The following is a 22,787-nucleotide window of genomic DNA, read 5'->3' as shown; positions in this document are numbered from 1 at the left end:
CCTCCCTTTGTTCTGTTAGTTGAGCACCCAGCCGACATCTGGATAAACCCCAACTGAAGAAATTTGTTCTCCTGCCACAGCCTTGTCACCCCCTGGATGATGGCACAGCACCTCCTGTTATGAAGACTGTACCACACACACAGCAGACATCTCCCAGGATTTACTTCCTCTCTGTTTAAGGAGGGAAGCCGCAGGAAAATGGTTTAAGACAATCTGGGGATTGAGATCCAGACTGTGGCATCAGTACCACAAACCATATGAGCCACGGCCTCGTTAAGAACTTACCTCTACTTTCTTCTGTGCAAAATGGGAACCCGAGCAGCCCTTCTCAAAGCAAAAGCAAAGACTGACTCAGTGCTAACTTGCGTGAATAGAAGACTTAACACCACCTTCTCAGCTGATGGCTTTGACGGGGTCCCTGTAAAATTACAAGGTGCTCTCCACTTACACAGTGCTCTGAATGGTTTTAATAATGATCCCCTAGAAGAGCTTTGGCTTCATGACTACAAGAACAAAAATGCTCCATTGATCCTCATACAAGTTATCTACGTGAGGAAAACATTTCACGTTTCAGGTGAAAAGCTTAAACCCTCCTGAAGAGCAGAGAACAAGCAGGAAGAGACTCAAGCTCATCAATCTCCAGGCCATGCCAATGGAATAGATAAAGGGGAATGTCAGTATGGATCATCTCCTCACAGTTACCTGCAGACACTACAAAGAGAGACACATCTTCACTGACTGTTTTGGAGCCTAACATTATCTTAGTAACAGCAGCTGGAGTTTCTGGCAACGAGGTGATCAAGGTGAAAGTGACCCACTGGGGAGCAAGTTAGCAGGATATCTGGAAAACCCATCCATATTCTTGGATGCACATGGTTCGTCTGGACGGCTTAATTTCTCAGCTGTGCTGCCCAACAGCCACAGTGAGGGCTGGCCTTCCAACCTCCACCTCTCCTCATTTGAGAGAAGACAACTGATGAAGTAAACAATCCAACAAAAATGTGAATAAGTGTCCACCCTCTTGTGGGGGCACGACTGAAGGGGCAGGTATTTTTCACAGCCACTAGAAAGCTTAGTAACCTTTTGCAAGTATATTAGGGATATTTTCAAGCCTGACTTAGGCAGAATGTCACTTATTAACGCTGTTCAGGATCGTTACATGAAAAAGCTGTACTACATTCATCATTTAGAATAAAAGCAGAGCTGAGAGAGAAGGAATAACTAAAGAGACCAATTGTTGCAGTTTACTTTTGAGGTGACAGCAAGGCAAACAGAGTATTTGTTTCAATGAACTTTATTTAATTCCTTATTACACAAGTGGGATCTGAATCCCCAAACTTCCCATCATCAACATAATGGAGAAGCCCCACTGCCCAAAAGGAAGGGAGAATTTTGGAGCCAGAAGACAGGCTAGATCAAGCCATTTCTCCCCATGTGGTCAGAAATTCTTCCTCCTTCACACAATGTGCTTCCCAGACCAGCAGGTTTACCCCAGGAATAAGAGAGACAAAGCTAGCTCTAAATACTCCTCCCTCCTCCTCCTGCTCTCCCCAATAAAAGAAGCTGCTCAATGCCAGTAGTGGAATGGTTAAAGAGAGGGAGTACATTAGGTTTTCAGTCTCTCAACCAACCCACTAGATTAAGAAGTGGCCTGGTTACTCCCTCTCTCCTAAAAGAGATCCAGGAAAATCAAAGACCTAAAATGCTGAAGACTTACCTCCTTTCCTTCCCCCATCCCATAGCCTTGTTCTCTAAGCAGAGAGTAGGCAATGAACTCTGAGGAGGCTGAAGGAAAGCCAAGGAAAATCAGGGGCTACCTGAATCCCTGGGAATCTGGTGGCTACCCTGGTGCCCTCATTCATTCCCTTTGAGGTTCAGAGACCTGTTTGGAATAGTACAGAGAGAGGGCCTCCCTTAGGGATTCGGAAGCAACCAGGGATACAGAACACACAGGAACCGTTGTGAAGGTACACACCATTCCAGGGATGGCCCAAACGACAAACAGGGCAAGACTCCCCCCAGCCAAGGCCCCAAGGGCTGGGGGAGCTGAGACGAGGCCCTGGCAGGGGGAAGAGAGCTCCTGCAGCAGTACTGAGGGCTCACGGGATTTTACTTCTTCTTCCTCTCCTGGGAACAGCGAGGGCAGAACCTGGTAGAAAGGGAAGCAAAAAGCCAGTGTTTAGGGCGTGACACAAACCTCGAACACACAGTCCCAAAGGACCTTGGAAAACCAAGATCCCTGACAAAGCCTGAATTCAAGTTTTCCTTGTTAAGAGGTCTTCTAAGTGTGTATATACAGTACTCTCCCTTCTGCCACCCAGGACCTCCCCTTTCCAAAGACCAATGGGCCCTCCAGGTTGCTTGTTCACTCACCATTTTCCTCGTGGTTTTGTTGTCAGACCCACACAGGCAAAATGAAACCATTCAATGGAACACTGTTGGGATGGAGAGCAGTCAGTTAAAGAGCAGTTTTCTTTTGAAATCATTGCTTCTGGGCCACCGGAGTTTCCTAGCATTTGATCACAAACTCCTAAATCCCTAGCAGCGATCAGGGAATGAAGACTCGCACCCAACCTATACGTTGTTAGCAAGGAAAACTCCCCTTCTCCCTTGCTAAGTGAGGGGGCAAAAAAACCAACCTGTCATTTTAAGGAAAACCTTGAAGAAAGAGGCACTTAAGAGGTCATGGCAAGCCACCCCTCTGCCTTTCCAAACTACCTGAGGTAAACCCTCTTCTTGTCACTGCTTGCTGTATCAGACCCCACCCAAGCAGGCCAAGACTTTCCATGCAAGACTCTCTCCACTCCCTTCTCCCCCATTTCCATCAAGTGCAAGCTCTTACATCTGGGTTGTCGCAGCCAATCATCTCCCCATAGGAGACCTGGTGGCAGAGGCAGTAAGTAGGCTCATTGGGGTCCACGGGCATATCCAATACATCCGAAGGGTGCACATTTCCAAAGGTGACTGAAGGCATCCCATACTCTGTGCTACTGCAGGACAGGAATAAAGTAGGTCAGCAAAATAACTGGCTTCGAGTCCCTTCATGTCTCCCAAGACAACGCCCTTGTTTGCCAGAGACAGCCACTTCGCTTTTTTTAAGCACATACACCCAACTCCACTGAAGTGACCTGCTTTCCCCTTTGTGCCACACTCCCCTGAAAGAATTAAGAAGTCTCCTTCCTCTTGCTTCCCAAGAAGGGACAGGGGACACACCATCTGGCCTGGGTGGGGATCAGATCCTTCACAGGGAAGTCTGGCTAGGCCTCCCTTGGCCTGATTTGCAGTGATGCTCCTCATTCCCGCAAATGTCTTAAACGCTTACGTGCGGACAAGCTTCAATTTCTTTTGGGCAGTTTTTGGTGCCTCCTCATCCGAGTTCTTCCCTTTAGAGCGAGCACGGGCAGCTTTCTTCTCTTTTTGGGCTCGGCCCTCTGGTAAGAAGAGAAAAAGGTGTTGCATCTGCCACCTCATCAAAATAGACACCTGATAGTAACAACCCCTCCAGCACTAACATACTTTGGAGTGTATATTGGCTTTGGGCCACGCACTCCAATTTAATTTTATCTAGCGGCCTTGAATACGCTCACACAAGAAGAGCCCAGGTCACCATCTTTTTACCTGTCCTTCAGATTCCAGCGTAACAGTCTTTGATCTGTACCACTCCAGTGCCTGCCTTCATCCCCACCACTTCCATAGTCACTTGGCTGCCTCCTGTATCAATCTGCAGCCCAGTGGTGGTACTCACTCTTCTTGCCCTTGCTGGAAGAACTGTCATAGTCACTCGACTCTATCTGCTTCTCCTTCAGGTCTGCTTCAAAGCGAGCGAGGTCTGTGTCCAGCCGCCGGATGTGCTTATCAACCTGCAAAGATGACAGTGACCAGCAGTTACCACAGAAAAGAGCCCAAGAGGGCAAAGAGAAGAAGGTATTGGGCTTGCCCTAAGAGCTGAGAAGCAAGAGTGGTTAGGGCCTAAAAAGAGAGATCAGGGCCTTCCAGGATTGAGGGCTTTAGTACAGTCTTTCATACAATAAGCACTAGACACTTCCCTTCATACCATCTCGTAGGTCTGCATAGCCAGCTGAACCTTGTCGTCCCCAAACTCCTTGCATTTCCCATAGGCCTCCTGGATTTGCTTGAGAAGCCCCAGTTTTTCCTCCGAAGACAAAGTTCGTGCATTGCTGATATACTCCGTGGCCAACTTATCGATCTCCGACTTGAGGTCTGAAACGAGTTTACCATTAAATACACAAATACACATACATACACACACACTACAGTGCCCTCCATTAAGAGAGACTGAAGGATCAGAGCAGCTGTAGGCTTCCTCCCCTGGCCTGAGATCCCCATGATAAAGGCAAAGGAAAGAAAAGCTGGTCAAGCTGCATCAACGAAACCATCTCTAATCCTCACCTTCCGTCCTCTGATCCAGATCTCGCATGAGCTGGAAGTTTCTTTGCAATTCAAATGGCAGGTTCTCAATACCTGCAGGGAAAGGAAGATACATGGAGAAGTCAGGTTCCCGTCCACAATGTCGAGGCAGGAGCAAAGCTAACTGATAACAACACATACACCACTCCAGCGATTCCCAACGCCCTTTCCTGGTGCACATTATGGTGCTTCCATTTGTTGTCAACTCCAAAGGAGACAGACTATAAAAACGTGATATATTTAATCCAGGAGCATAGTTCTATAACACATACTAGTTAACAGAAAACTGCTGCCATGCAGAAAGGCCTACATTAAGAAAGCAGAAAAAATTTGTAATGAAGTCAGTCGTTATAATACAACGTATCCATCCAAGAACTCCATTCAGTAATGAAAAAAATAGTACAACAGCTGGTAAATAATGCCATTTAGTTATTTCTATGCAAGGATGTCAAAACTAAAGTTGATCAAATGCTAATTCACTGAAAAGTGAGTCCATTTTAGTGTATCCATTTTACACATAGGCGACAGGAGACACTTTGTGCAGAGCCAAAGAGCAAGTCTGAGGCAGGACGGGGAGCAGTGAACAGCAGTCTTAACCCCCTGTCACGTGTTCCTTATTCTGCCTTCTGCACTGTAATCTCAGTGTGCTCTGTCCAACACCTGGATGGATTGTGAATAATAAATGTTTGTAGGGTTCTGATGAGCAATGTGAAGTTGATAGTTAATTAATTTTCAATGCACTATGCTACTCATCCCCCAGGCATCACCAGATGCTCAACTGACAAAGCTGATAAAAGCGATTCTCATTTTTCCATGCCTGTCTAATCAAACTCAGATTTAGTGTCACTGCATTAACCTGAAGTCCAAGCTTGATTGTTGTCACCTTTATATCTAATTTAAAAAAAAAAAAAATCTCTCTTGCAGGCTTAAAAAAAAAAGGTGGGGGGAAAAGCTCTTCAGAAACACACCATAAGCATGTCTGCTTCCTGAACCCACTCTCCAACACATAAAGAATGTAAATAAAGCCATGTCTACCCATCATCAAAACTGTCTAATACATCAGTCCCAGCAACTGTCTCTATTTTCACTGCCATGTGTTCCTACAGTAGAGACATTTCCCTGAAAAGCAATCAGCCGGCATGGAAGGTCTGTATGCAAGAGGCAGGTTTTAACAAGTTCTACACATGGGCCATGAAATTAATTCCTGTAAGAGGTAAAACCAACTGTGGGCCTCACTGTGCTCAGATGCTGCTCCCTTAACTTATTTTTTCACACAAATAGAATATAGTAAGTGTTGTGCTTTAAGCCGGCAGGCAGCTGAACATCACACAGCCGTTTGCTCACTCCCCACCGCCCCAGTGGGATGGGGGAGAGAATTGGGAAAAAAGAAAGTAAAATTTGTGGGTTGCGGTAAAGACAGTTTAATAGGAGAGAAAAGGAAGGGAAAATAATAATAATGATAAAAAAAAAAAAAAAGAAATAAGTTATACATGATGCAATTGCTCACCAGCTGCCGACCGATGCCCAGACAGTTCCTGAGCCCCGGTCGCTGCCCCCTGGCCAACACCCCCCATTTTATATACTGAGCATGACATCATATGGTATGGAATATCCCTTTGGCCAGTTTGGGTCAGCTGTCCTGGCTGTGTCCTCTCCCAGCTTCTCACTGGCAGGGCATGAGAAGCTAAAAAGTTCTTGACCAGTGTAAGCACTAGTTAGCAACAACTAAAACATCAGTGTATTATCAATACTATTGTCATACTAAATCCAAAATACAGCACTGTATCAGCTGCTAGGAAGAAAATTAACTCTATCCCAGCCAAAACCAGGACAGTAAGTTACACACAGAATCCTTACAAGTAATCAAGCTATTGCTTCAATAGATTTTTGTTGCCATTTCTCATTTAAATCTCTGAGAAACGCTCAGATAGTAGGTGCCCTTAAGTACCCACATACATAATCACACAGCACATACACATCACCCCCATGCATTCAAGGATAGTTAACAGTGCAAAATCAAATTCTCAAAAAATTAGTAAGCAGCAAAATTAAGGCTGTCTGCACATTCTTAAATTTGAAACTTCCACGTTTGTTTGGCATGACAGACTTCACACAAGGTTCAGGCAGCCTACTACCAGATTACATCCCTACAGCTCAAAAAAGCATCTCAGAAGACAACAGGGACACAATGCTGAAAATGATCATTGTTTATGGCACAGATGAAATCCAACTTGGGAATCTCAAGACCATGCCTTTTTCCTTCCTGCAATCCCCAGCCTCGTCAACTCCAAACCCTTCAATTTGTACAGCAAATGAAACATGCTACTTTTCATTCCTCTCCAAAGTATCCCCTGTAGAAGACAAGACAGGTATCCTCTAGAGGGAAACAGTACCTGTTCTTGCACTGCACACAATATGTCAAATTTACACCAAGTTTATTAATCCTGGAAGATCACAACTTCTAAATTCTTGACTTTGTAGTTTTGAAAAAAGGTTAATGTAATTTCTTTTTCTCTTCTAAAAAGGAAAGTCGATAAAAGCACAGATTCCACTGGGTACGGTCAGTTTTCCCTCAGCAGGGCTAGAAACCTTTTAGATAGAGCGAGCACCTGAGCTAGCACAAAAACCAGTAGGATGCTATTCTCCGGGCAGAACAACGTCACAGAGGTTACGGCCACATTTCACAGCAATGTTCTAGCAGCAGGAGAAACTCGGGCAGGAGTTTGCTTCTCCTACAGAATCTGAAAGGGACTGTGCTCTAGTTTTTACACCCGCTACTGTAAAAATCTGCCACCACCTGTCACTAATGCCAGCGCATGCCCTCGTCTGGAAAGCCCCAGTCCTCCCTTTGCCTCTACGTGCCCGGCCTCATCTTTTCAGCCCGGGCCATCGGCCCTTCAGAGACTCTCTCCTCCCGGGGACTCTCCCCTCACTGCCAGCCCCTCAGCCAGGCCAGTGACCCCCCTGCCCCGTTACCTGCCTCCGCGCCGCAGAGCTCTCTGCTCCCGGCGGCTCTCAGCAGTGCGGGGAGAGGCGTCACCCAGCGCTGGCTCTGGCCTAGCAGACGCTCAGCACAGACACGATCGGCAGATCATTCACCAGTCAAGCACGTACGAGCAGTGATCTTCCAGAGGCTCATTAGCTGGGCAGGTTTCCACGGGGACTGACAAGACAAGCCCCTGTCATTTGAATTCCTTCCCTGCTAAAACCAGCAAAATGATTTCCTAAAAACCCAGCAAAACGTTTCACTCTGCAAATCTATTATTGGACCAACGTTCTGTAATTGCATCGTCAATAAATTGGGAGAAAATGAAACAATTGACAGCACAGTGACTATATGATCAGAACTGTTATAAAGATGCTTAATCTAGTCAACTAAAAGTGGAAAGAAGCCGAGTACCACATTAAAAATTATGATCCAGAGAGAGTTTGGCAAGAACAAAAAGCATAACAAGACAAAGCTGCAGCCAAGCAAGTTTTAACTGAGCAACAAACTATTTGTATGGTATATAGTTTATCTAAGTATGGGGAAGTTTTCTACTATCTACAGCTTAACTCAAAAGCTCTCACCTACCCTTTTAAAAAAAAAAAAGTGATGCTCTGCATCACAGAATTTATCACAGTGGTTCAAAACACTTGCTGAAATTGCTTGGCCTGTGCTGTGCTGGCTATCAGACATCACCACCCTAACAGTCCCATTAAAAAAATAATATTTAAGTTTCCATTTCCTCACTCCTACTAACACAAGACGCTTTCCCTGTCTTTCTAAAAACATCCATGTTATTTAGGTAGTTTCGTTTCCTCCTGAATTTCTCCTTTTTCCTTTACAATTCATTTGCTCTTTCCTCTTATTGTAAGACGCACCTAAACTTTTCATGACTAAATACTATATATTGTAAAAAACCCAAATAATTCTCAGATTCTGAAATGGATCATAGTAAAGAAAAAAACACCCCACAGGCATCCTTGATCACTAGAGAAGAGGGCAGTGAAGGGCAGTCACCCTTTCCCAGACAGACAACAATCTGACAGAAAAATAAAGAAAAGCAAGGGCCTCTTTCAACACAAACGGCATAGCAGCAAGAGAGGAAGAGGATGGTGAGGATGTACAGCGAAGAACGTGCTAGCAAGGCCAGCAGCTTGGCCCAAAGTGTGGGCTGGCATTAATGCAACTGTGTTCATCTGCACAGATCCACGCGCAGCCCCGCCGTGCCCCGCTCATTCCTGTCGCAGCACGATTATCCTGAAAATCATCGGCGCAGGTCTCTCACTGAGTTTTTCCCACCCCTTCCTTTTCTTACCTTGTTTTCATTTCTTATCACAAGTTAAAAGTCTCTCTGCCTACCTTCGTCTTTCCTTTCCTCAATTCTTATCCCTTTACTACTCCCATTCTTCTTTCATCTCCTTTATTCTCCTCTTTCCTTGTCATTCCTTCCCCCATTCATTCTTCTGCAGGCATCCATAACCACGCCGTCTTGTCCCTTAAGAACCACGTGCTCTCACTCTCCAAAAGTCAGAATCCATCACAACCCTCCTTCCCCTCCAATTATTATTATTTTATTTATTTCTTTTTAGAAACACACGTGGGGTGCCAAGTGTAGGCAACTGATATTTAGACTTCGGCTATTTAGCTCAGATGTTAACTCTGCCATATACACACAGAGAGCAAGCCTACACAACCTGATAACTTTCACTATGCTTCATTCTCTCATAGCACGTCTTTTAACTGTGCCATAATGGGTCTGTGACAAGGTCCAAACTCCTAAAGAGAGATCCATTGCACCAAGCACTATACAAATACACGGTGCCTTTGCTGAGACATCTGTTCACCCACCATGTTCTGATGCATGTTTAAATTTATTAAAAAATGTGAAAATACATTTTGAAACATAACCACTGTTGCTTTATTGAACAGTACAGATTTCAGCAAACACTTTAAACACCACATTGCTGAAGGCAATTAAAAAAATCTTGCTTGTGCCAGGGACTGCCACAATGAGAGGGTAAGTTCTTTGCCCCCTGAAATAGGAAATTGGCTGGGATCTTGCAGGGAAGCACATAGGACTTTTCGGTACTCCATGATTCTCATAATTTTGTAGTATTTGACGTATACTGCAGGACAACTGGCTTACAGCAATCTACACGAGCTTCCTTGCTTCCTCATTAGGGGGAAGGATGTTTTTTATATCCCTCAATCCCTCCTTTTAGAGGGTATAACCCTTTTAAACTGCTGCTTCTACCCTGTCCTGTGTTCTCAGCTAATTATTTATCCTCCTACGCAGTTTATTGAAATTGGTGCATGAGCATAATATATACCTTTCTCTCTATTCATACATGGCTCAGCCCTACTGCAATATATGCATCCTAACCTGTAACATTATCCTTACAACAGCTCTATATGGGATAATACTACCTACACTTTTACAAACAGGGTGCTCAGATGCATGGTAGACTGACATAGCCACAGGCACCCAGGAATTTTGTGACCCTGTCATATACCCCAAGCTCCGGGCCAGCGCACTGCACGCTAGTCCACGCAGGCGCGTCTACTTCAGGCACTGTCCAGAGAAACAGGTATCAGTCAGCAACAACAGTCAATTTAACAGCCACAGAAACCTAATAACTCCCCCAAAGAATAGACCCTTTTCTTAGGGAGGGAGGGGCTCTCTTTGTCTTTTTCTTATCACGTTAGTTCAATGCTACAGCATCCACAGCCAAGATAGTAGGCAATGTTGTTAAGTCTCAGAAAAGGGGTCTTTATTGCTGTGTTAAAGATCAACCTTGATTTCAGAAGCTTGGAGGACTTGGAAGACTGACACGGCAAATGAGACTCGCACCACTCCAGAAATTTCCAGCCTGTCACAGATCTCCAAAGGCAGGGACCACCACCAAAGAGATCACAGGGCTATTTGCCAAAATGTTCACATCAGATTTGCTGTTGGGTAAGTGAAGAAATGCAGAGAAAATGCAGTATGCTTTGTCTTGTAAAGCCATCTTGTATCACCTCTGATAAAAATACCCGTCAACAACAAAATCAATTCTAAATAAACTAGTCATTAACAATAATAAATGTATTAGCTTAGTGTGGGCTGTGCCAGTAGCTTTCACACACAAACAAATGATGCCTATGAATCACTAAATCCTCTCCCCTGCATGAGATCTTTTGTAATTTTCCACAGATCATGTGTGCTGCATCACAGATGCAACTAATCCAATGCCTCAGTGAGGTCAAAGGCATCTTTCACTACACTAAGACGGCGTTGAATATAGAAACAATTTATTAAGAGATTTGCATATCTGCAGTATGATTTGAGAAACTTTAGAGGCAAGAACGGGAGGGTATGGCTACATGCTACATTGGGGAGGGGATAAGAGTAATGACGGTAGGTAAAGGGAGAGATAAAAAAACTGCTGGGGAATTTGGAATGCAGCCAGGACTGGTAAAGAATCAAGGGCTAGCCTACAGCAAGTTCTGACATCACACCCATGTCCTCTAAAAGTATTAAGATGACAATACACATCATACTCTCATTTGATGAAGCTATATAGAGGAAAATCCAGACAGATGTAGCTATTATGAAAGAATAATCCTATTTTACTGGGTTAGCTAATGTTATCAAGGAATGAAAGGACATTCCCATGTCAGTTGTAGGAGAAAGAAGATAACGACTTTCAAGAGGGTGTATGCTGCTCCTGTTGCTTTGTGCTTATGCTGGCGTAAGTTTTCTAGTATTGATAAGCCCTGAACTGGTGCAACTCTATGTGCCTACTGACATATGCAAATAGAAGGAGCAAAGGAACCTTGATGCCTCCCTAATCAGTATAAAAAAGGGGAAAAACCCAAAAGAAAATGACTACACAGTACCATGTTAACTTACCAGCTGAGGACTCCTCATCTAAGTCTGTTGTCCCCATCATCCTCTTCACTGAGGCAGATACGTCCTAGCGTCTGCTCCTGGAACAGGTCCTGACTGGTGGCCTCCAAGACAATGGAATGAATATCAAGCAGCCATCTGAGTAGACAGGCCAGTGACATCCTTCTACCGCTCAAGCTCACCAAGGTTACTAGCCCTCTGCTGATGACTCTCCCAAGCGTTTAGGTCTAATTTAGACCAAATGTTGGCAGAATCTAGTATAAAACTATGCAAACATTTTTTACTGTTTTGTTACCATTCCTTACCAACATTTTACACTGACATTTATTCAGTAACAGACCAGTTCAAGTATATGGAAATTTGAACTTCCTTCCAGTCTGGCACACACTTCCCAACTGGAACAACGTGTGCTCCCCATTCAGCAAGGCAAATAAAGCAACAGCCTCATCAGTCCAGGCAGGAACACACGTGGTGGACAGTGATGGCTGGAACCAGCAGGGAAGGTGCTGTTTGATTGCTTCAGAAAGCACACCCACAAACATGACCCTTCCATTCACCTCAGCTATCTGAGCAACTGGGCAGACATGTCCTCAGCAGTGGAGCATTGAGCAGAGAGGTCATTTCGTAATAAATTCAGGCACCAGACAGTTGAAGAGAGGTACATGCCTTGGTTCTGTTACCATAAAAGATAAACTTGTGTGTTGTCACTAAGTATACTCACTTTATTCTGATACCCACTAGGTGGGTAAACAGGGAAGCACTGATGGTGGAGAATACATGTGGTTGCACAGCAGTTCCCTCTACTATAAAGATAATCCCTACGCTCATGGCACATTGACACATAAACAGAGACTTGTAGAAAGCTATTTGGGACTGTTTTCTGAATATGTGTACTTCAATGATGTCTATTACAAAGAAGCTCTGTGATCCTCTTGAAAGTTCCAAACATGAAGAAAACTCAGTGTTTGCATCTCATCTTCTGGAAAATCTGTATTAGTCACCCTTCCTTCCTCCCCCTCAAAGCCTCCACGACAGTATTTCTAACCCAGTACGAGAGCAAATACTGAGCCAAGTACAGTAACTCAAGTTTGAGCAAGCACAAACTCCTCTAATGACTCTTCATGCCCATACAATCTTCTTATCACACAACATTATGTTTTCTTCCTTCTTATTCTTCCTCCATTCCTTTCTACATCTCTAGCTCCTTTACACCCACAGTTTTTCCCCTACTAAAGCCGCACTGCTTTCTTGGCGTGAGGGAAAGCGCTTCAGTATCTTGCTTTCTCCCCTCCGAAGCAGGCATAAAATGGTTTAGACACCAGAAGGAGGACAATATTTGAAGAAATGGAAATCTTCTCATGCTTAACTTCAGCCACTGAAGAGAACTGAGGAAAGAGCCATGCTCAAAGAAAAACACTCGTGAAGAAGGGAACTGGAACAAGAAACACTCCTCTTCTTCCCCTTCCCCGAATCCTTTGGCTCATTGAAGGGGCAGCTTCAGTAGGATGAAGGAAGGAAGGTGGTCAGAGTAGACAAGATACGGAGTTCCTCTGTCAGGATGTTCAGCACAGAAGGAACGTGCTTATTTTTCTGCTGCAAAAACATCTGTTAGCAGCGTAACACATTTCAGACAGATATGCTTTGCAATTAACAGCTTAGAGCAAAGGCAAGGGCATGTCTAATCCCAGGTCTAAACCCAGTTTCAAATTACAGCAAGGACTTGAAAGCTACTGAAATACCAGACCTAAGAAACTGCCAGACACCTTTTACTACGAGAACTGTTGTTAACTTGGCTATTCCACAAAAATGACCTGGAAAAGAACTTTAGACGTCCAAAGAAGAGGACTGAAAATTTATGAATTGAAACAACTGAGGCTGTATGCACAGCTTTGTCAGACCGCTTGTGCATTTTAACGTAGAGTTTTCAATTACCTAACCGCATGAGATTTTCATACAAGGCATTTCTCATTCCCAGTGGCTGAGCAGTGATTCAAAGATTTATTTTATTCTCTTTGCTCAATACAGAGTCACACACACACAACCCAAACCTCAATCTGAAAATTGCCTTGGTAATCAGCTTTTCAAGGTGTTCATTACTGTGACATTAGAATGCTTTTTCACAACGCTGCTGTGGAGTAACCCACTTCCTTTACCAATAAAATGAAGGTCAAGAGATTTACTGAGGCAAAGAGATGAAGGCCAAGATGGCCAACTAATTACAAACACACCTCTTGAAATGTCTAAAAATGCTACAGAGCCTGACTTTTCAGAATTATCTGTTCAAAGCAGACTTCAGTTGCAGCTATGAGCATTCTGCACATCTACTCCTCTGACTACAGATTTTCACTCATAATTTGAGGGAACCACAATCTATGCAAGGAGAACCTGTAAAAAGCGTGACCCCCAAAATAAACACAAACATCAAACTCACTTTGTCAGAGTGGTATTCAACTGCCTCAAGCATGAGGCCACCTTTTTTCTTCCTACAATCTTCACTTAATTCATTATGCACCTTCCTTTCTTCAAGGATTTGAAGAGGTCCTACAAACAACTGCCCTCTTTCATCACACACTCCTCATTCATTCCCTGAGCAGATCCAGCCAGTAAACCATATGAAAGAGAAACTCTGTGGGAGGAAAAAAAAATTCAGCTGAAAACCGTGTCTGCGTTAGCACTATAATACTAACAGAATTCCTTTCCAAGAAGTAAATGTAAATATTAGACATTTTTAAAAGAGCTGACCAAAAATTCTGGACTATTTATTTGTATCAATTTTCAGGAAGTTTTGGAACATTAGTGAACTACTTTAAAACTGAATTGAATGTTTTTAAAATACTGAAATAATGTAAAAAGAAAAAGGGGGAAGGAAGGAGCAAGTGGGAAACCAAATGCTGTCAGGCAGGCATGAAAAGAAATGGAATAGCTGATCTGAGTTCATCTCAATGAATTAAACGAGGGTGAAAATACAGATTAAGTGTTAAAACAAACTTGCCTGACTAGACCTTTTTTGGTAAGAATATACATTTCATTAGCGAAAATAATTTTTTTAAGCGATTAAACTACAACTTGCAGCAAATACTCAATGTAGTATCAGAAAGCATCTTGCATAACAAGCTAGAACAAGAAAAGAACAAACGTAAGATACATTAAAAGTACTTTAAATGGCTACATAAGGCTTTAGAATGCATTACAGAGAACTACCAGCAGTAGCTGCACCACTCATGCGAATCACACACGAAGCAGCGTGTGATTGATCCAACAGAAGAAAAGTCAGTCACTTGGAAGTGAGATACAGACTGGAAGAACGAGAATGGAAGGAACAGACCACTGGGACAGCAAGAGACAGCCTGGCTGCAAACAGATACTTTCCATCAAGTCTTATGGAGGGTAATACATTTAGGAATGAGCAATATAACTGATGGATAAAGGATGCTGGACCGTATTTCTAAGAAACAAAAAGACTCTATCATATCAATATCACGGTAGATAGTTACCTGAATAAAAGCTCCCAGCTGAAACGCAATGGCAAACAGGGATAAGGGCATACCCAACAGAAGAACGATAACCTGGCTTCTTTAGTTAGTTCCATGAAGAAGACTGGTTACTAAAGGACTGTATGCATTTTCAGAGAGTCAGAAGTTCACGTAGGATGTCAAAAGATTAGAATAGGCTTGGAGAAGAACAAGATGGCTAATTAGAAAACTGAAAAATATGTTATCACGGCCATTTTTTTTTTTCACTAAGTTACCAGTAACAATGGTTAAGATTTAATCAACTACAATCTACACAGCGAAGAAACTTTTAATAAGGGGTCACTGCAACATGGCAGGTAAAAGGCGTTATAGGTGCACTGACTAAATATTGGAACTGTGAAAATTAACTACAGACAAAAGTCACAAAACCATGACAGGAAAGCCTAGCAGCAAACAAACTTACTGAAGGCTGAGATGGATGCTCTTTGGCTGTAAGTATTACAATTCATATGATGTGCCTTTCTGAAAGAAATTCTAGATTAAGCACAGCAACTGTCTTACAATTAGCTAACAAAGGGAAGTAACGTTGCATATACTATCCAGGACACCAGACAAAATTGAAAAACATCTTAAGAGCTCTAAGAGTATGCAAAAAAGGCTAAACCATTGCAGCAAAGATTGCTTTGTTCTTCCTAACATCTCTGTAGCCAGATTTTTTTAAGTAATTTTAGACTGTGCACATTACTTTTTTTTAAGCAAGACACCTTAAAAATAACGGTCTATGCCACCATATTAATATCGACCTTCAACAGGATGGGAATCTCCAATTCAATTGCAGGACCACACATCTCAGCTGAGAGAGAAAATAAGAGTTTGTAATTTTCTCTGCATGCTTGTACTAGAGGGGAACAGAGGAGTTTCCAGGGGGTTCATCGATTTTAGCTGACAGTGACAAGAAGATCCAGAAGTGTTTGACTTTGGCGGGAGCACTCTCTAGCCACCAAGCTCATCTACAGCTTCCTTTCTCTCCGACTTGGTGTCTACCATACTTCTCCACACTCAGTGCTGCATCTTTCTCATCTCTGACTAACATCTGCAAATCCCAGTCTTTCACTCCTCTATCTTCACACTGCAGGTCTTACTCAAAAAACACTTACGCTCTCCCAGTAGGAAAAGCCTGCATCCTCCTCACGCACTTACTCCTTCTCCATCTGCTTCTTTCCCCTCTTGTCTAGCCCCCATCCTCCCAACTCCTGGCCATCTTTGCTGAGGAGCCTCAGTCAACTGCAGTCTTCCACAACAGAATGAGAAGAGCAGAAGAACATACATCTTTGCTCAGCAATCCTTGCTCCTCTCTAACAATCTGCCTCCTCATCCAACTCTTCTTCCTGACTTTTGCACCCTCCTTTCTCACAGCTCCTAAATCCTTGCCCATTCACTTCCAGCTTCTTTTCAGCTTTCACTGAAATTTATTATGGTTCTTGAACTTTCTTAATTTAATTCACAAGAGGTTTCCTTTCCTAATGGCAAAAGGAGCATTGCAGACACAAGGAATGAGATCCCTTGTCTCCATATCAACACTGTATCAGCTCTGAGCTGGAGGAAACCTAGTGTAGCAAAATTTCTGAAGAACCACGCTCCAATGTTTCCAAGCATATGCAGATGGCATATGGTATGATGGTGTATGCAGACGGCCAGGTATAGCAAAGTAAAAGACACATTGCTAGTACTACCATGCTTTAAACACACCGCCCCATCACCACGCTCCCCCATTTCTAGTGTTGACACCAAACCAGAAAAAAAATGTGAAAACAGCACTCATCAAAGAACAGGTTACTAAATCTTAACCCATTAGTACATTCCTTCAAAAAAACTCCTCTGATTAGTCTACCGACTATTTTAAGAACACAGGGGAAAACCACACATTCAAGGTCTCATTCCCCAAAGATCTGAGTTTCACAAAGTTAGAAGCACCTTAAGGCAGGATGATATCGTAGGAGGGCTCAGATAATGTCACCAGCTCCATTAGTATTTACAGAGCACTTCTTCGACCAGCAAAACAGGACTGCACTTTTAAAAGGACAGCGAAGGAATCTATCGAAACTACCTCCCTACAGATAGGGACTTATCTTCGGTTTTATTTCACCAGCCCTGCTGTTTATCCCGGGAAAGCCATTGACAGCCAACCAGCCGCTCCCGAAAGGCGGCTGCAGCAGCTCCGGGCTCCTTCCTCCGGGGACAAGCCAAACGCTCGCCGCCGGTGTCGGCGCGGCGCGCTCCGGACCGCAGCGGGGCCGGGCTCCCGCAGGAGCCCCAGCAGAGCCCTGTCTCAGGGCGGAGGGGCAGCCCGCACCGGCGCTCCGGGCGGGCCGCCAGAGCCGCCGTTTCTAAGCGGCCCCGAGACGGCTCTACGCGGCAGGCGGGGCCTCTCCACACGGCCCCAGGACCGGGCGGCGGCGGGGCCCTGACGGCCGGGCCGGGGACAGCCGGGCGAGGCTGCCGCCCCAGAGGCTCGGAGCAGGCCGCGGGCGCCCCGGGGACCGGTCAGCCGCCGGGCAGAGCTCGGCCCCCGCGGGGCCCCGCCCCGAGCCGCGGTCTGCCCGTGCCCGCGCGGCCTCCCGCCAGGGCGGCCCCAGCCGCGGCCCTCGGCCCCGCCCCCGGCGGCTCTTACTATCCAGGTAGTGCTCCAGGTACATCCCCGCCGCCATCTTGGGCCCCACACACACGGGCGCTTCCGGCAGGAGCCGGACGCTGGCGCCCCCCCACCCGGAAGCAGCGCTGCCCGGCTGCGGAAGCCGCTTCCGCCCGCCTTCCCATGCGCTTCCGCTCCTGCCGCCATTTTGGGCTTTGCGGGTCTGCCCACAGCGGCCCGCCGCGCTGCCCCTGTCCCCGGAGGCGGGGAAAGACGGCGGGCGGCGCCGCCTCTTCGCCCGGCCTGGTGTCTCCTGCCCTCCCGCCCGCCGCGTCAGGGCTCCGCCGGCGGTCCCTCAGTAGCACCGGCCCTAGGGCCCGCCGGGGGTGACGGAGGGAGGGTGCCCTGCGGGATCAGCCGGGGCCGCTCCGCTGCTGGTTGCAGGGAGCCGGGGAGAGCAGGCCCGGGGCTGCCTTGATCCGACTCCCCTGAGCTGGGGGAGGATTAAATACCTGCTGCCTTCATCTCCGCGGTAAAAGAAACAGGCTTCGTCTTTTGGAGGCTACGGAGGTCTCGCCTGGCTTCACATAATTTTCAACAGCCTGGCTGGGCACTCCCGCTGGGTAATCTGGGTGAGGAAGTGCTGTTAGTTTGTTACGGCACTCTGTCTTCCCATTCACCGTGTAATTCGCCAGCGACGAGTAACTGCTATATTATAAACAGAGACTGTCTTTGCTGTAAAATGATTGTGGTACAAACTTAAAATACCTAACAAACCAAAAAAGCAATGAAATGAAGTTAAAACATGACCATGCTCTCTCTTCTCCATCTTGGCAGACCCACTTTCATAACCATATACCGTGAGTCAGATTAGATTAAAGATTGATCCTCCTGCTACAGAGTTCAGGAACCCTCCCCCAGATAGTCCTTTGCTAGTGATTGCACATGACACGGTATGGTATTGTGCTAGGTCAAGAGGGTGAGGTCATACGTGATTACAAAAGAACAGAGACAAAATTACCTTCTTTTGGTCCTCAGAGTCTAGAATATTCAGGATTGTTGTTTCAAGAAGTCAGTATTAATTTAGCGTCCTATACTGTTTAGGAGGCACTGGGTTTGTTTGGCAAATGTTAATGTTTCATCTGCCTTTCTCCTGCCCGCTCACGTATGTCATTCTGTTTTTTCCTGATAGACTCTGTAATGACAGTCATTGCTTAGGACTGCTTGCTGCTAGATTCTGGCCATGAGGAGAAGTGACCAGACTTGTTACTTCTCTTTCCTCCCAAAAATCTTCCAAGGCACTATGTCTTTATTTATATGGATATACCAGGATTAAGTTTTCCAGCAGCCTGCAATGCAAGACTGAGAGGCTGTTATAAAAACGAATTGCAGCTGTTTGAACTATCAACCATCTTGCTGTTACACTATTTGGTTAATTCGGAGATCCACTGTGTTCTGAAGATGCAGTGTTTTCCAGTCCTATTTCTATAGTCATTTAAGTTATTTATGACATATTTTTAATTATTCAAAACACATTTCTTATTCTTTTCAGTTCCCGTGTGAAGCAGCTGGCTTCAGTTAGCTGAACATTATTGTTAAGCCTCACTTTGTTTTTAAAGTACTTCAAAATTCTTGTATAAATTGCCTTACACTCTTAATTAAGGAGAAGGATGTGGCTGTTACGTAAAAAAAAAAAAAATCTGCTCCCTATACCCTGTCACAGTACTAAACCAGACTCCCCCAAATGCATCCTGCTCGGAGCTACCAGACTGAATGGAGCTGATGTTAAGAAACAGGCTTTCTTAGACATCGACAATTTGGTTAAGAGACCACCTGGGAATCCCATCTTTTCCTCCAAGCCAAGGCTAGGGAGATGTCAAAATACTAGACCACAGAAATGGAAAGACAAGCTCTCTCTGGGCTTGTTGCCACTGTTAATACAAAAGACAGGGAAAAGAGGAGACACTTGCCTAGAATCTAAATGGTAAGCCTTAGTAAAGTGTACAAAGGTATGTTTAACTTCATTAACCACCACTGTGAAGTTGGAAAACAAAGAGGAGAGGCAGTTTTGTGTACCTGTGTGGTCTCAACGGCAGTAAAAATTATAACAATCCAATCCAGCAAAAACTAGTTTCTGAGCTCTGAATCTAGAAGTTTGCTGTCTCTCTATTTTTGCTTTCTTTAGAAAGCCGAGGCACTGAGGTTCATGGAGAAGTGCATCTTTCAGGGTTCCAGAAGCATCCTCACCCGCAAATGGAGTGTTACCACGGCAGTTATTTGGTGAGAGGTATGATATTTTTTAGAGTAAACACTTCTGCAAGTGAAAGTCCTAGCATGCGCACAGATAATTTCACAGGAAGATGCTTCTCCAACTGGAATATGCTCTAGACGTATGTGACTATTTACGTTTACCCCCCACCCAGCCTCATACATCGATGCTCGGGTAACTATTGTAGTAACAAAGCCACATATGCTAACCCCAATGGTTATCACACACTACCCCCCACCCGAGTTTGCTACTTCAATTACATCCTATTGTTAAACTGGTAAATACCTCTTGGTAAGATGAAGGACCTGACTGATGAGTGGGTGTACTGCCCAGAAGGCCTACGCATCTCACAAAGGGAAGCTAAGCAGCCTACCGAAGTAGTCTAGAGTAGTGGTTCTCAACCTTTATTGATCTACAGATGCCTGTGTATTTTCCCTTGGAAATGTAAACATCTGCATACCAAATTTAAGCCTCCAGCTTTTCAGTTAACCTTACAGACCTCTTAAATGTTATCCAAGGACCACAAGGTGAAGGCCAGTGCTTGAGAGGGATCCTTATGCATACCTCCACAGGAGGCCTACAGAGTCTTGTTTGGTTCCCTTTTTGCTGTAAAGGTACACATTCAGCTCTTCCCTCTCTTTAACACTCTCAGTTCAGAGGTCCCTACTCTGCATTTCCTTCTCTTCAGGAAAGACTGGATATACCCACACTTCATTCTCACAAACATCAAACAATTGATCTGCAGCACTTGCCCCCAAGGTGGTTAATCAGCTTCACAAATGAAAGAGGATGCCAAAGGCCCCAGATTATAGCTGTGTCCGCGTTCCAAAAAATATCCTAATTCAGTAGCAAAACTAGGCATAGACTCTATTTCTTTGGTGTCATGATTTCTTTTCTTGCAGTTTTTCATTCATTACATAGACACTACATGAAATCGAAATGTTTGTTGGACCAAGTTACTACATCTCTCTAGTACTTTGGTGTTCTACGATACAGAAACAAGAAACCATGCACACAAAATTAATCTGTTGTACCTGAAATGACGATTGAACAGGTACCTAGCTTGTAGTTAAGGAAATGTACAGAGCAATTTCATTCTATGTTCTGAAACTGCACTAGTCAACTTGGGCAGCTTTCGGGTACATTACCTGCAAAATATTAGAAGAAAATCCTAAACATGATATATATCCTTTAGTTGATATAAAGATGATAAAATAATCAATAAAAATATAGAAGACAGGCAGAATCTCATAATTATATTCTATATTAGGAAGAAAGTTGGATGATGTAGACATCTGTGAAGTAATGAAATATTACCTATTGCCAATGAGATTGAGGAAGATGTTTAGTTCTACCCATTAAATAAAACATCCTAGAAGTTGCATAGCTAGAAACTCACAATCAATAATTTTAAAAGAATTATCTGGCAAGCAGATGGAAGCAATGGGCTTTCTTTTCCAAACAACTTTGGAGCTCTGAATGTGTTCCAGAAGACCAGCAAATACTTTTACTTAAAAAGTATTTAAAAAGTAAATGGGATCATCCAGGTTGCTGTAAGCCAGTTAACCTAACACTGATTTGGCAAAATCACAGTGTAATTGATATGGGTTGCACTCAGCTAAGAAAAGAAACATAATGCTATTTGTTTTAATTTAAAGAAAAAGATCTCATTAAAAGAACTACATATCCTTTTATGGCAATGTAAGTTTGGTGGCTCAAGATAACCGTATAGGCCTAATGTAGCAAGACTTATAACTGAACATTACACAGCCTGGTCATTCATAAAGGAAAAAGAAAGGCAATAGATAAGTACTACATGATGGAGCTAAGCCTTAGTGTGAGACACCTAAAACAGCTCAATTTAATTTAGCTGTTTGGAAAGATGAATACAGTGACTTGATCATGGTCTGTAATTCATTACAAAAGAAAAAAGACTTCTTATGGCAGAAGACTTTAATGTATTGAACAAAGGCGTAACAAGACCCTATGGGTTAAAAAAAAAACCCACTAGTAAAATAGAATGGCAGTTTTAATGGCAGTGATAACCAACAAAAAACTCTAATAAGGGACATGGTTGATTAACCGTAAGGCTTTAAATTATGAAAGTCTTAAATCTTTCTTAAAGATTTAACTGAATTATAGACCAGCAATACTATCATTAGTCACGGCTGAGATTCAGTTACTGTTTGTGGGTGACTTTTCTAAATGATTTCCAGCCTACATGATGTTTCCTTTTAAAGCAATGATAATTTGCAAAATCCAGCTAAGAACAGACAACCGATGCAGTAAAGGACAAGAAGAAAAAGTGCTACCACCTTCCAGCAAAGATACAAGATGCAACCTAATACAGAGCTCCAGAGTCATTGTCAAGTCTTTTTGGGTACAGAAACAAATGGATTGGCATCACAAAGAAAATGCAGGGTCAAAGAATTCAGGGGGCTGAAGAAGAAGAACCATGGGATCTTGTTAGAGAATCTTTCACTCTTGTGAGTGGGAGTTAAATAATTGAACCGTTGTTGGCTTGAGTGCACAAAGCTGAAAAGCTGCAGACTGTGGAACCTGAGGCTTCATCTCAAGAGGGAAGAATTTTGTATAGATGTTACACTTTGCATCCCACAGGTAGCAACTATACTTTTTAAACCACCTGAAGCACCTTGAATATGTTAAACAGCCTCGGGAATCCAAAGAGGAAGACCTAATCCAAACTCAAATAAGCGACAAAGATAATGAGAGCAAGGTATCTTCAATTAATTCTACACCAGCAACAGGACTCTCGGTAAACAGAGAAATAAGAAATTCTCCTTGATGTGAAAAAAAAAGAGACCTGGAATAAAGTGGCATTTCTGAAACTTGATGGGAAAGTCCCTTAGTAAAAAATTATTAGTTTCTTCCTGGGTGACAGTAAAAGCTATAAGAGCAGTGGCAAACTGCACAAACACAAGCAATACTACCTTTGAAATAACTGGTAACACAGGAATTGTACAGCCTTAAATACATACGGATCCCCATGCTCGGTAACAGGTTCCAAGAAGAGGAAGGATAGCAGACATTAGAAAACAGCACATCAAACCAGGGACCAGGAAAGGCGATTTCGAGCACCTTGAACATAG

The 22,787-nt window shown here is 43.9% G+C and overlaps 1 protein-coding gene and 1 long non-coding RNA gene across 17 annotated transcripts; one reads left to right on the top strand and one right to left on the bottom strand.

Moving 5' to 3' along the window:
• Positions 1 to 1,278: 1,278 nt before the first annotated feature.
• On the bottom strand, positions 1,279 to 18,010 carry ING4 (inhibitor of growth family member 4). Of its 16 annotated transcripts, none has more exons than XR_012676099.1 (10): positions 15,580 to 16,955; positions 11,307 to 14,973; positions 4,411 to 4,482; positions 4,055 to 4,221; positions 3,746 to 3,860; positions 3,323 to 3,431; positions 2,843 to 2,990; positions 2,374 to 2,435; positions 1,976 to 2,149; positions 1,279 to 1,882 (listed from the first exon to the last, which is right to left on the bottom strand). XR_012676099.1 is itself a non-coding variant. In XM_075165098.1 (10 exons), the coding sequence occupies exons 3-10, from the start codon at positions 11,344 to 11,346 to the stop codon at positions 2,110 to 2,112; spliced, it is 753 nt and encodes a 250-aa protein (XP_075021199.1). In that variant the 5' UTR covers positions 11,347 to 13,929; positions 14,798 to 14,973; positions 17,448 to 17,515; the 3' UTR covers positions 1,279 to 2,109. The 16 variants fall into 16 exon arrangements, 14 of the variants coding, with proteins under 14 accessions (XP_075021199.1, XP_075021208.1, XP_075021181.1 ...); XM_075165098.1 differs by lacking the exon at positions 15,580 to 16,955 and adding an exon at positions 17,448 to 17,515 and having other exon boundaries at positions 1,279 to 2,149; positions 11,307 to 13,929; positions 14,798 to 14,973; XM_075165107.1 differs by having other exon boundaries at positions 1,279 to 2,149; positions 11,307 to 11,407; positions 12,025 to 14,973.
• Positions 17,952 to 22,531, top strand: LOC142089115 (uncharacterized). Its single transcript, XR_012676107.1, has 2 exons — positions 17,952 to 18,040; positions 19,594 to 22,531. It is a non-coding gene; the product is annotated as an uncharacterized LOC142089115 (long non-coding RNA).
• The last annotated feature ends 256 nt before the right edge of the window (positions 22,532 to 22,787 follow it).

Source organism: Calonectris borealis, chromosome 1 (assembly GCF_964195595.1).
Source record: "Calonectris borealis chromosome 1, bCalBor7.hap1.2, whole genome shotgun sequence".
NCBI lineage: Eukaryota > Metazoa > Chordata > Aves > Procellariiformes > Procellariidae > Calonectris > Calonectris borealis.
The sequence above is the reverse complement of the archived record's forward strand: the minus strand, read 5'-3'. Positions and strand labels throughout refer to the sequence as shown.

Excerpts from the sequence above, each read along its gene's own strand:
- ING4 (XM_075165060.1), bottom strand. The coding sequence starts at position 11,346 with ATGATGGGGACAACAGACTTAGATGAGGAGTCCTCAGCTG. Across the intron at positions 3,432-3,745 it reads TTCCAGCAAGGGCAAGAAGA|AGGGCCGAGCCCAAAAAGAG; the intron begins GTGAGTACCACC and ends TCTTCTTACCAG. Across the intron at positions 2,436-2,842 it reads TTGGCTGCGACAACCCAGAT|TGTTCCATTGAATGGTTTCA; the intron begins GTAAGAGCTTGC and ends CCATCCCAACAG.